Below are 13,663 nucleotides of genomic sequence, written 5' to 3'. Positions count from 1 at the left end.
CTCGAGCTTAATGCTATATTCCTCCAAGAGCCACTGTTAATACCTTTCTTAGCTTCGTGTGCAATCATAAAAATATGTTCTCTTTTGGTCAAAATACAGATTTTAAAATCTGTACTCAGAACGCTGCATTCTTTAACCATACACAGTGCTTTAGCAATCAGAATTATATAAATCATACACACCCTTAGATTTTTAAGGTGATGGAGCTCAGCTACATGTAACAATAGAAACAAAAAGCTGAGAACAGCCATACACACAGGTGAGGAAATGTATCCTTCCCATTTGTCAATTCTGGACATTGATTGTATTTTAAAATCACACTATGCTTTTATGTTGGGCGGAGGGAAAACTTTGGTTATATCTGTGTCACCAGGGAAGCTCCTTGCTTTGGATTGGAGAGAGAGGGAGGCAGTTAAAATGCCTAATGGCCCTTTTCAAAGCAGCTTTTATTTTGAAGGAAGAGAAGTCAGAGAATAATAAAACTCATAGGAAGGATTCCAAAAAGATTGGCAATCCTTATTTAAGAATGAACTGTGAATTTTGAAGAGTTTTATGGTCGTTATTCATCATCTGCGAGCGGGAAACCCCATTCATCTTTTTACTCGGCAGCCTCAGCTGTAGGGATACCATTATTAAATGGCGTTTACCAGGGGTGAGGAGGAAAACCTCCTCCCCAGAGGTTTGCCCCCGCCAACCAATCACGACACAGCCTGCTCTGAGTCCACACACACCCCCCACCCTGGTAGACCCAGTGATGCAGTGTGATTGGTGCATAGTTGGGCTTTTATGGGAGGGGTTTCTTGTCACTCTTCCTGGCTTCCCTGCAGTTCCTTATTTGGTAGCTTTTGACAGAACTAGTCTTTCTTGCAGCTAAGCATCTTGACATACATTATTCATTAAGCCCTGGAGCTCAGGAAGAAAAAGATGCAGACCCTTAGATCGTTAGATATTTCTTTATCACATGAATTTTCTTTATTCAGAATAGTTGTAGAATTCTGTTCCATTCTGGAGTTTTACAAATGGAATGTGTTCAATGGAAAGACGGCTGGATGGGATCTAGTGCAAGGCTTTCTTGTGTATACTTAATTACCAAAAATCTTTAAAAACCCACACTCTGGCTTACGGATCTTGTTAAAAGTATCAAGCTTTTGAAGATATACATGTTTTAGAACTTACTATCTCTTTATATAATCAATCAAAAATGCCTGAAGCAAACTATTTACTGTCAGTGTCTTGGGGCTACATTAAGGTAAGATTTATTTAGCTCCTAATTGCTCTGATTATATAACTGATAGCTTTAATAAATTACAATGGAGACAACCTTTGTAAGCAGTCTTTTATTTTTTCTTAGATGTGAACCACAGAAGAAATAAGTGTTTTTAGTGGTCAAGATAAGGAGAAAATGTATAACTTTTATTGTAGTTTGCATGTTAAAATAGCTTTTTAATGTGCAGTGGTTCTTTTTGTCATAGGGTATAGATTTGAGTTGTGCTTTTTAATATCAAGGTAATCAAACAAAATCATTGGAAGTAAATTATTGGGCCCAATTACTTGCACTGATGTATGGGTTCCAGTTCATATGTAGCACGTAAAGTTTATGAAAATTAATTTGTGACTCTAAAAATCTATACCACTTTAACCTGATGGGTATTTTTTTTTTTCATCTTTGGATATAAAGCTCTAGATGACATTAAAAATTGACATTACTTGACTATTTAAGTGATATATTATTAAAATGAAAACCTAATTATCTATTTGTAAAACTGAAAGAAATATATAAGTTCATCTGATACTGCTACTTTTGTTAATCTCAGGAAATGAAGTAAATCACTGAATTTTACTAAGATTCTGTTCCGCTTGGCAAAGCCTCCCGCATGCCTCATGGTAATGCTAGCCTGGCGATCTGATCTCTGTAACAGAAGCAGGAGGTAGAGAAACCTTCTTCAGTCCTAAATGAAGCATCACTTCAGAACTTGAAATCTATTCTTGAACATTTGAGCCAATCAAAATACATAATTTTTAAGAATCCTTTCCCATTACTTTAAGGACTCGCAGACTGAAATATTTTTCATTTTCTTTGTTTCTTTGTAGAGGAAAATATCCTCTTTGCTGTGAGATTTTCTTGCATTCTAAGAAAACTTATTTCACTTTTAGTTGTCCAAGGAGTCATGATTCCCCACTTCATTTTAAGTCAGTGGATGGCCCAAATTTTTTTAATTGTTTTTGAAATATACAGACTTCCATTATTTGAATTTTGTTAGCCATTTTTGGCTTAAAAAATTTTTTTAGTACAGAAAACTATAGGAATAAAGGAAAATCCCGTAATCTCCCTAGAACTCATCTCTTAGCTTTAAGACTGCTCATTTTTTGTTTTTGAAGGGCTTCATATTTGTATTATGATTATGAACAATACTTCCAAGAATCTAAGGAATTGTAGAGCTTATATTTTTGAGGAAAATTGTTGCTGGCCAGCCTTGTTTATGTTTTAATAGTATGCTGCTAAAAACACCTAAGAAGGGCAAATACAAATATATTTAGTGTTATGCATTTTGACAGATTTATTTTTATACAGCCAATGCAGTATTTATTTTAGCTTTTAATGCTTATATCTACCAAACTTGTAATATATCACAATGCAGCATATTCAAATGATTTTTAGCAGAATATTGGCTGGGGTCAAGGGTGGGACAGGGCAAGGATTTTCTGAATGTTTGACCTTTACCACCTTCTTAATTATATACTAGGAGAATATAAAATGTACCCAGGACATTGGCATACAGGGATTGTATTTAAGAATACTCTAACTTTATTTTATTATTTAATTTTGCTTCCTCAACAGTCTTAAATGTAGAACATAAATTGGAAAATGGGAGTTTAAAAAGCAAAATACAGAATTTATTTCAACTGCATTTTCACTTTTCTTTATGCTTTACATGCTGCACGCAGACATTCTGATGCATGATGAGAACAAAGGATTTGAAAGCATTCACTTAAATCTTCCTCTTTTTTTCATTGTTGGAACAGTAATTCCATCTATTATTTCATACTGTTTAGACCAAAAGCAATCAGAATAACTCATCAACAGAAAATATTTAGAGGTCATTTTTTAAAATATCTAAATGCTCAATTAAATTGTTCTGCATCTTGCAACCAGTTTTTTTTTTTTAATCAGTTCTGTATTGTATCTCTTCTAAATCTATAAATTGAGGACTGTAGCAATGTTCTAGGAAAAACATATTTTATTACCTTTTCTAATCATTTTCCTCTCAGGATAATTTTGTGTAGTTATCCTCTTAAATGGTATGTAGTCATCTTAAATGAGAGAGATTCCACTTAGATTTTAAAATGATTGTTGAATTGTTTAGTGTCTTGTTCTTTAGTACAGCCAGCTCTATACTCCAAAATCGTACTGTAAGACCAGTTGAGAAAGCCCTGATGGTAATCTTTGTGGTTATTAATTTAGCTTCCCGGAAAGTTCTATATCAACAGCAAAAAAGGGAAGCAATTTTAACTCCTTTTAGAAAATGCTCTTATGTTATAACTTAATTGACTCTTTGAAAATTGTCTTTAAGAAATCTCCCACAGCCTTTCCCTTGGGAAGAAAGAGGACTGCTGAAAATACTGTCTCTTCTAATCATGTTAAGAGGAAACGTTGCCTTCCTTAGAGCACCTGACAAACCTTAACCTTGGCAGGGATGTAGGTGTGCGCTGAAGGGTTTCTCCACCCCACACTTCTGGGTTTTGAACAGCATAAGCGTAGCCTGGGAATAGATGGGTATGTGCAGGTACAATCAGTGCATATGCAACCTGTAATTTATCAGTCTGTAGAATAGATTTCCTTGCACTGGCTTTTTTTGCCTTAGTTATCTCTATTGACTGGCTATTTTGAGGGATTATATAAACGAACTGCCAGGAAAATTACAATTCATTATTTATATTATTCCAGAGAATCCAGTAATTTGTGTTGCATATCTACAGGTACCATGTAACTTTTTCTGCTGAGCATATGGCAACATATTCCTCATACTAGGTTGCTTCCAATTTAGAAGGTAGTTTTATGGAAAAACTGGGCCCTATCTAACTTTTCCAATTGCACCCTCCCCTACGTGCTAGCTTACATCATTTTTTAGTTACACGGAGAGAAATGCATGGAGGGCAGGTGGACAGCAGCCGCTGTATGGACTGAAGAAGGGCTAGCAGTGGCTGAAGGCCCCGCCCACCTGCCCAGCATGCCCCCCTCCCCAGAACACACTTCGTCATGACCAGGCTGCTCTTACTGGCAACTTTTAATTCATAGCACAGACACTTTCAGGTCAAAGAGATATTCACTCAGTATATGTTTTAAATGTTTAGCAGAGTCTCTTTTGATTTTGTTTTGCCTAAAGAATAGGTTTTTCCAAGAGTAAACTTCATTTGTTAAGCAAGGATTTACTTACCTTTGCTTTGCTCATTGTATTTTTTGTCATATTTTTGAAGCATGGTTATCATCTCCTACGTGAGTAATATTCTAAATTACTTTTTAGAATGGGTAGGGGAGCTAGATGTTTATATATGTATTTTTTTGTGGGCCTAACTAGTCAGATCTTCCATCTATTTGTCCTGCAATGATAAAAATCAGCTATCACTGTAAAAGGCCCAGGGAACTGGGAGATAGAAGGAACTCAATGTTAAGCAACTGCTATGTGCCAGGCCCAAAACAAGATACTTTCTATTAGCTCATTTAATTAGTTAATAGCTTATAACTTAACTCAATATAACTTTATGAAAAATGGACAGAAAATGTTTTGTACACTATTATAAATGTCTTCATGAATATTCTTAGGAGGCCCAGATTTTTCCCAGCAGATCATAATGTATAATGTGGAGTGGAAACAAGCAGCAGCCTATGTTTTGTATACTGCATGATGCCAATTTAAAATATATACAAGTAAATGTTGGGAAAAAAGACAATAGATGGAAATATAGGTAATTATCTGTGGTTATCTCTGAGCAATGGGGATATGCACGATTTCTAATTTTTTCCACATAGCTTTTTAGATTTTCTCTATCATGTATGCACTTTATAATCAGAGAAAATTTATTGAAAAAAATACATGAACCAAAAAAAATGAACTTTATGTTCCTGAGTTCAAGAATAAACTCCCTAGACCTATAAATTAACAACCAGGAAAATGAATAGTGGTTATGGCCAGTTCTTCAGTTTTGGCTACAAGACGATGATAATATACATTTCTTACACCCAGCAGTCTGTTGAAATGTTTTTATTGATCTCCCTCAGTACTTTTGTGATAAATTCCTATACCTAATCTAAATGGCCAATAAGATTGCCTTTAGAAGCGATTTGCCAAATTATCTTGAATTAGGACACCTTGGTATGAATTATTCAGAGAAGATTTTTTCTTAAATTCTAATAAACTAAATACTGAGTTAGAATTACATTTCAAACATTACTAAATGGTAAATTCACTACTCTCTTTTCCCCAGACTCAAATGAGAATTTATGGTGAAATTTCAAATTCTAAAGGCTACTAAACATTAGAGTAAAATGTGTTTGACTTTTTTGATCAAGTATCTAATAGTAATCTATGTAACAGAAAAAATTATTGTTTCTGTATATTAAGAGAAATATTAAAGCATACTTAAAGGACCATCTGGGCTATTTTGGGAATCAAAAGAAAACATAGTAACAAACAGCTGATAGATGGAAAAGCATAAAGTCCTAGAGAATCTTGGATTTGAGTAATGCCATGTGATGATTATAAGTTAATTCCATTTTTTTTAAAGATTTTATTTATTTTTTGACAGAGAGAGACAGAGAGGGAACACAAGCAGGGGGAGTGGGAGAGGGAGAAGCAGGCCAATCTCAGGACCCTGGGATCATGACCTGAGCCGAAGGCAGACGCTTAATGACTGAGCCACCCAGGCACCCCAATTCCACTGTTTCTTAGGATAAAATAGGCACCATGGCATCAATAAAATAAATTGTGAAGTAATGAAGTTGAGTATTGAAAACTGACCTGTTTTGTATTTATATGACTTTAGAGAAATGGCTTGGTAAATCCCACAGATACTGAGAATCAGAAAATCTTATACTTTCTACTTGGAAAAACTTTAAAAGGAAAAAGTATATAGTATCTGTTCAAATATTTTACTTCTCTATAGTTCTGAAAGAATTCTCAAATCTATTCACTTTTGCTTTGGGGTAAAAGACAACATTTTAACCTCTAACCAGTATACGTATTAATTTCTGCAAATGACAAATTAATTGATAAATTGTGTTCTATTGTGTGGCAGCACATATGTGTGCCAATAGATTAGGATTTTTCCTTCTCTAAATACTAATAATGCACCTTAATTTTTATTCCTTTCTCCCCCTTAATGTCCTTGAGTGTCTAAATCTATGCTGCATGTAGCTATTTAAATTTAAATTTAAATGAAATAAAATTCAAAATTCAGCTCATTTTCACTAACCATATTTCAAGTGCTTAAGAGCCACATGTGACTAGTGGCTACAGTAATGGACAGCTCAGATTCTAGAACTTTCCAACATTGTAGAAAGTTCTGTTGGATTTCACTGATCTAAACTGTCAGGACAATTTAAAAATTCTTGGGCATGTTTTCTCTATCTTACAGTATGCTCATATTACCTCAATTGCATTTTCCTCTTATGTTACTTCATTTTGTTTTTCTCTTTTTCAGTTTAAAAGGATGCTTAATCGGGAGCTCACCCATCTCTCTGAAATGAGTCGGTCTGGAAATCAAGTGTCAGAGTATATATCAAACACATTCTTAGGTGAGAATAATAATTTAAATGCAATTTTAAAGTTTTCTTTTGAGTTGTTTGTTTTTGGCAGTGGATTGGGGCACCAACTGATTTTGGAAAGCAAACGAGTATTAGGAATTCCATTTGTTTTCATTCATCCTATTAATAATTTGAGTATCTAAGCCTCTAAGCTTTGGAATCTAAGGTGACAAAATGCATTTTTTTATCTTTTAGTTTTATTCAGGACTTTAGGGATTCTATGGATTAAAGTTGTAGGTTGCCAGTTTTTCCAAAGCACTAAACCATAAAATGTGTTTTATGGAGAGATCTATGCATGTATTAACAAATTCTTGTTAAATTTCAGACATTGCTGGGCATGAACACCAAGCCTGGTAGACTGATGAGGCAGATATAATACAACAACTAAAGAAAAGCTTGCTGATAATAATAGTTGACAGTGTGGTGTACTGGGACATCACCCCACCCCCCATCCACGGGAAGAAAATTCATTTAGTGAAAGTCAATAATGTGAACATATCCTTGATTTGAATTTATTTTCAAAATTGCTGTAATCTCTAATTAGCACTTTCACTAAAGAGACACTTATTGAACACACGCTATGTGCAAGGATGATTTAGAGGAGCTCACTGCCTTGAAATAGTTGATGAAAATACTGAGGCATCTAATGTCTTTTATTTGAAAACAGCGAATCTGACAGTTACTTTATCAGATGATACTGGAAATTTCCTATGCTCCCCTTGTTACATCATAACATAATTATCTCACTATAGTATATAAAATATAAAATATAAAATAGCAGAAACAATGTAAGTCATTCAAATATACTGTTTGTATTCTTACATTATGACCCACTTCAATAAGCCATTAGGTTCACCCAGTGCTGTTTTTATATTTGTGTATGAAGTTCCTTCCTTTTCAAAATAAGTGTTAAAACTGGAATCCTTAGGTGGCAAGAGCAGTTTCCAAGCCACTAGGTGAATTTCAAACAGGGATGGAGTTGATAAACAGTGGAAATAACCAACATGTTTTGTTTTTTCCAAGTCTGCTATCATAAGTCTTGCAAAAAAAAAATTTATTACAGCATTCCATCCAAGTAGTAACCACTGAATACATTTTATGTTAATTATTTTGCAGTGGGATTTATTTGCTCAATTTTGTGTTGGAGGGTATCATAGTAGGCCCATATCAAATTGTAAATACTCAACTTCTATAAAAGAAGTGTTTCTTGGAAACATTTTCTGGAACATATAATTCATTAAAACCTGTCCAGTTATGGACATTATGATTAAAAATTAACAATTCAGGTAGACTTACCAGTAAATGTAGAACCTTTTCTAAATTTCTTCAGATAAGCAACATGAAGTGGAAATTCCTTCTCCAACTCAGAAGGAAAAGGAGAAAAAGAAAAGGCCAATGTCTCAGATCAGTGGGGTCAAGAAGTTGATGCACAGCTCCAGTTTGACGAATTCAAGCATCCCAAGATTTGGGGTTAAAACTGAACAAGAGGATGTCCTTGCCAAGGTAAGGTGATTTTAAGGATCATGATTATAATATGTTGGGATGCCTTTTAATGAGTTTTGATTCTTTCTCTTTTAAGTAGATGGACTAGTTCATTAATTTGTGGGGTCCTTTTTTTTTTTGAAAGGTGGCAAAGTACTTTATAAAGCTCTTTACAAATTATTTGGATGTTATTAATATGTGGACTTAGGTGGTTTGGTGTATGTGTTTGTTGCTTTTTTACATTTCCATTTGACTGTTTTACTTTCAAGAGTTAGAAATATTTTATATCTTTTCAGTTTCATAAGAATAGTTAAGGTTTTGTGAATAGATTTTATCTATTGAAGAAATGCTTTGAAATTGATAGTTAAAGTGTATAACTACATTGTATTGTCAAAGGCGTAAGGTTAAAGCATACTATTCAGTTTTCAGTATATTTAAGTGGGTTTACCTAGAAGTTTGCCTGTACTTAGATCCATTACATTTAAAATGAACCTTTTTTTAAAAAATCTAACACTCTTTTTATTAAGGTCAGTAATATTTAAATGACTGTGTTTATTGATTTATATTCCACTTCGGCTTCCTAATTTTTTTCAATCTTTCTGTAACCCCAGGAACTAGAAGATGTGAATAAGTGGGGTCTTCATGTTTTCAGAATAGCAGAGCTGTCTGGTAACCGGCCTTTGACTGTTATCATGCATACTATTTTTCAGGTAATGTGGTTAAGTTCTATCACCTTTCCTTTATTGGGTGACATAATGTCTAGTCTGTGAAATGTGCTTGTGTTTTATCTTCTTTACTATTCACTCTCTTTTGCTTATTTTGATGCTTTTTTTTCTCATTTGCCCCTTTACCAAGGGACAAATGATAAAGTATGGGGTATGGATCAAAGACAACTAAACCAGTTTTGTTATTTTTTCCATTCCAAGAAGTCATGTGGGAAAATTGAAGCAATTCATTAAAACAAGAGTTTAAAAATCATCTACATGACCTGATTTGCACAGAGTAGAGTACTAACTAAAAAATGAGTAAGCCCCTTGCTGACCGACCTTAGCATATAATTTCTTCAGTTGCTCTTTCTTGTACTGCTCTCTTCATGTCAATGTCCCCATTCTCTTGAGCTTTTGCCCCAGCTCAGGATTAGGATATAAATGAGTTGAGACTGTGGACAACATGGGACTAGCATGGCAGTTCCAACCCTAGAGAAAATGCTGAGTTCCAGTTGGTGTGATCCATTAGCTAAGTCAGCAGTACTGGGCTGAAGCTGCCTTCATGATTATCAGACACAGACACCTTGACAGTTGGCAGCTCGTTCCTGACACCATACCTCTTGAGGAAAGCAACGTGGGGCCCCGGAAGGACAGCCCTACCCTGGCTTTGTCCCCAGAGCCCCTGGATATTCTCAAAGGGTTCCATTTCCCTCACTAGACACTGTAAGAATGCTATTTCTATTTCTGGGTTATCCATAGATGACACTGGTGTGATTTTTCTCTTAACATGCTCTGTGGAAAATATTTTTATGTGAAAACAAAATGTTAAGAGGATTTCCTTTCCTACAGGAACGGGATTTATTAAAAACATTTAAAATTCCAGTAGACACTTTAATTACATACCTTATGACCCTGGAAGACCATTATCATGCTGACGTGGCCTACCACAACAATATTCATGCTGCAGATGTAGTCCAGTCAACACATGTGCTGTTATCTACACCTGCTTTGGAGGTAAATCTGGTTTCTAAAACTTTGAGACCACTAACCTGCTACTCATAAACATCTCTTAAACTTCAATACTGAAGGGTGTATGGGGCAGAAAACTAATGGCTTCATGGGAAGTATGTTGAGTTATAGGGAAGAAATGTTGTGATTAATAAACAGTTCAGCCTTTGATGAATTTTGCCTGTGAAAGTTGATCAAAGATTTAGGGATTCATCTGTCCACGATACTGCTTCTTTGAAATGACCTAGTGGACATTCCATAAAGTACATCTGGCTTATTCAGTTTCACTTAGTTTTTTTGGAATTTAGCCTGATGCCTTTTACATTTATAGTTCAACGGATGATATTTACAAAATAGAGACAATGCTTTGATATTTTTCATGGAATTTTTCAGAAAGAAACACATCTTTAATTCTACCAGATTTTAAGAAGTTGTTCCATTAAATGTTTATTAAGACAATTTGATTTCCTTAATCATTTGGGGGAAAGATTCTCTTGTTGATATATTTTATAGGTCAGATTGTTTTCATAATAAAATTGTGTTAATACCTCATCATCTGAGTAAGTGGTTCTCTACTGGGGGTGGTTCCTCCCTATTCCTCCTGCCCTGACCCCCCCCCATCCTCAGGGACATTTGACAATATGTGGAGACCTTGTTGTCTGTCACAACTTGGGAGATAGATGCTTCTGACATCTCATGCTGGGATCCTGATACTACAGTGCACAGGATAGCCTCCCACAACAAAGAATAATCTGGCCCCAGTTGTCAATTCTGCTGAGATTGAGAGTCCCTGTTTGAATGAAAGAAAATAATTGCTCATGTCATTAATTTTATGTACATTTTCAGGACATCCTTAAACATCTTAAATACTTTTAAAACAAGCTATTAAATATTTTGAAGCTTCATTCTGTTTTCCAACAAATTCTAGGAAGTAATTTCAACATTTGTATATGTCTTCCATTATATTATTACAGAATAATAATGTTATCTGTCTTGTCTGATTTTATAGGCTGTGTTTACAGATTTGGAGATTCTTGCAGCAATTTTTGCTAGTGCAATACATGATGTAGATCATCCCGGTGTGTCAAATCAGTTTCTGATCAATACAAGTGAGTGAAGTTTGTTTGTTTTTGCAGAAAAAATTTTTCCTTTGTATGTTTTAGAATGACTGAGCTTGTTTATAAACTTGGGATGTTTCCAGAGCCATAATGTTCTTTTGGGATGTGTAAATGTGCATTTTATTGATAGTGTATGTTAATGTAACCTAGCTCTGAAAATTATCATTCTATCCCATGAGGCTTATGTTGTTTGAAAAACATGCATTCCAGTACTTCTCTAGAAATAATATGTTAGTAGACAAGGATAATCAAAAGTGAAAGTTTGCAGAAACATTTAGATAGTTATATTGTCCCTAAAGTTTGAAATAAAAACAGGAAAAGTTAAACCTTCCTCACTTTATGTAGGTTGTCATTTCATCCTCTTCAGAGGCTGTGATTACTCTTTCCTCATACACCACCATGCCCAGCTCTGTTCTTTCCTTTTTACATCTTCTGTTGAGGGCAGTAGGAACATCTCTTTGACTTTTTATCTCTTCTGATTTCTCTTCTATTTAAATATTTTTAACCATTAAATTTTTTCTTGAACCCATGACATACCATCAAATAAGAAGTCAGCCCTTGGGACGCCTGGGTGGCTCAGTCGGTTATGCGTCTGCCTTCAGCTCAGGTCATGATCACAGGGTCCTGGGATTGAGCCCCAGTTTCCCTGCTCAGCGAGGAGCCAGCTTCTCTCTCACCCGCAGACCCCCAACCTCTGCTCATGCACGTGCTTGCCTGCCCCCCCTCAAATAAATAAATAAAATCTTTATTTAAAAAAAAAAAAGGCATCACTGAATTTGGACATATGAGGAGTGATAGAGACTGTTTAATATGGGGCATCTCTGACACACGGCTTCATAGAAAAACCTCTGTAGGGAATGTTTAGGCAATACTTGAGCTATGCCTTTGCAAAGAGGTTTCAGTTTTACAAAATTTCTATTCTTTTTGATACTTGAAGTTAATTGGTAAATGATTTAAATGTATTATTTAATTTCCTCCCATATACTGTGGTATATCAAATGTTATAAATTCACATTTATATACAAAAAAATGCAAAGTTGTTAGAGAATTTCTTATATCTGTTAAAAATATGCCCTTTTTTTGCTGTGAGATTGTGGATTAACAGCCTTCTTGTGACTAAAGAAGTTAAACTCTTTGGCATCTTTTCATTCCCCTTTTATTCCCTATACTTTGCTGTAGCCAGGTTTAAAGAGGCAATTTAAATGTAACCTCATTTTGAGAGATTTAACTCAGGTCTTTAAGATTATTTACATCTATTTTTTATATATCAGTTGGCTCTGGACTACTCTATAACAAAATGCACCTCTGTGACTCATACGTAGGAGGGTTGGGAAGGTCATGGATTTCCTGAGAGGTGTGGTTACTCAAGTACATTTTAGAAGTTTGGTTTATGAACTTACTAACCCAGGATTGGAGAGGCTAAATCTCATGTTCCAGCTATCTTATGAGAACCTATACTGGGGTGCTTTCAAGAGTCATCAAGGCATTACTACATATTAACACATAACTATTTATACACATCAGATGCAACTATATGAGTCTCCAGTATCAGTGCTTAGGGTTGAGTGTCCTTCTGGGAAGGGCAGAGAGGTCATACAGTACAGTGTACTATAACTGGCACTTTTCCTTAGCCTGACCCGGTTTATTATTTTGATTCTTATGCATGCATATCAAGGTTTTACAAAGACATAAAAATGTTGTTTTAATGTCAGCCTTTAAAAAAAGATATGCATTTTTTTTCTTTAAATTAACACCCAAGATAAAGACTGGTGTGTTATCTTTGCATTCTACTCCATACAGTACTTTTTTTCTCTTACTGTAGCATTACAATTAAGAAGAGATTAGAGACCAGATGAAAACAGAGGATAATAAAGTCACTGTTTCCAAGTACTCTGATAATGTTTTTAAGAAAAATGAGAACTGGCTCTGTTATTCTCTCTCGGAGACCCCCTAAGGTCAAATGGGCTTAGGGTGGCACTGGAGAACTCTGGCAGTCATTAGGGTACCCATGAGTGTAAAATTGAAGCTAGCAAGGCGTCAGTCCACAGATGAGTCAGATGCCCTCCAAAGTTTGAGACCCTCTGAGATAGATGATGAACAGATTTAGGGGACACTAATACATACAGTAACAGCGGCCTGTTTAAGGTCATTTTGCTGATGACCTGCCTGAGGTGGAAGGGTAACCGATCCTACTTCTAGAAGTACTTTGTTATTCAGTGATGGTGGGATGATCTCCTTTCTCCGAGACCTCAGCAACACTAGGAGGTTAACAGTTCCCAAAGCAGCTTTGGATCCCTAATGTTTTCTCCAGGGCAGGGTGTGAGGAGGCTGTGTTATTCCTGCGAGAATGAATCAGCATCATCAGCTGGTACACGAAAGTATCCCAGGGTGGATCAGGGCCCCGGGTCGTTATGACAATTCAAGGCCTTAGTTAGCTTTTGACTAGGGGTCATGCCAGCAAGTATTTTATTTCAGGACACAGGAGAGGTTAATAAGTAACCAGTATCACAAGTAAGTTTCAACTTCATAGCATTCTATAAAGGAGT

At 35.4% G+C, this 13,663-nt stretch overlaps 1 protein-coding gene across 13 annotated transcripts in view; it reads left to right on the top strand.

The window, feature by feature from the left end:
• Positions 1-13,663, top strand: part of PDE4D (phosphodiesterase 4D) — a 1,508,086-nt gene that overhangs the window by 1,483,227 nt on the left and 11,196 nt on the right. For all 13 annotated transcript variants that reach the window (XM_027605099.2, XM_027605098.2, XM_027605101.2 and 10 more), the window contains 5 exons: positions 6,700-6,793; positions 8,133-8,305; positions 8,896-8,994; positions 9,841-10,005; positions 11,009-11,108. In XM_027605099.2, the coding sequence (XP_027460900.1) occupies positions 6,700-6,793; positions 8,133-8,305; positions 8,896-8,994; positions 9,841-10,005; positions 11,009-11,108 (631 nt within the window). The remainder of the gene's footprint in view (positions 1-6,699; positions 6,794-8,132; positions 8,306-8,895; positions 8,995-9,840; positions 10,006-11,008; positions 11,109-13,663) is intronic.

This window comes from Zalophus californianus, chromosome 5 (assembly GCF_009762305.2).
Source record: "Zalophus californianus isolate mZalCal1 chromosome 5, mZalCal1.pri.v2, whole genome shotgun sequence".
NCBI lineage: Eukaryota > Metazoa > Chordata > Mammalia > Carnivora > Otariidae > Zalophus > Zalophus californianus.
The sequence above is the reverse complement of the archived record's forward strand: the minus strand, read 5'-3'. Positions and strand labels throughout refer to the sequence as shown.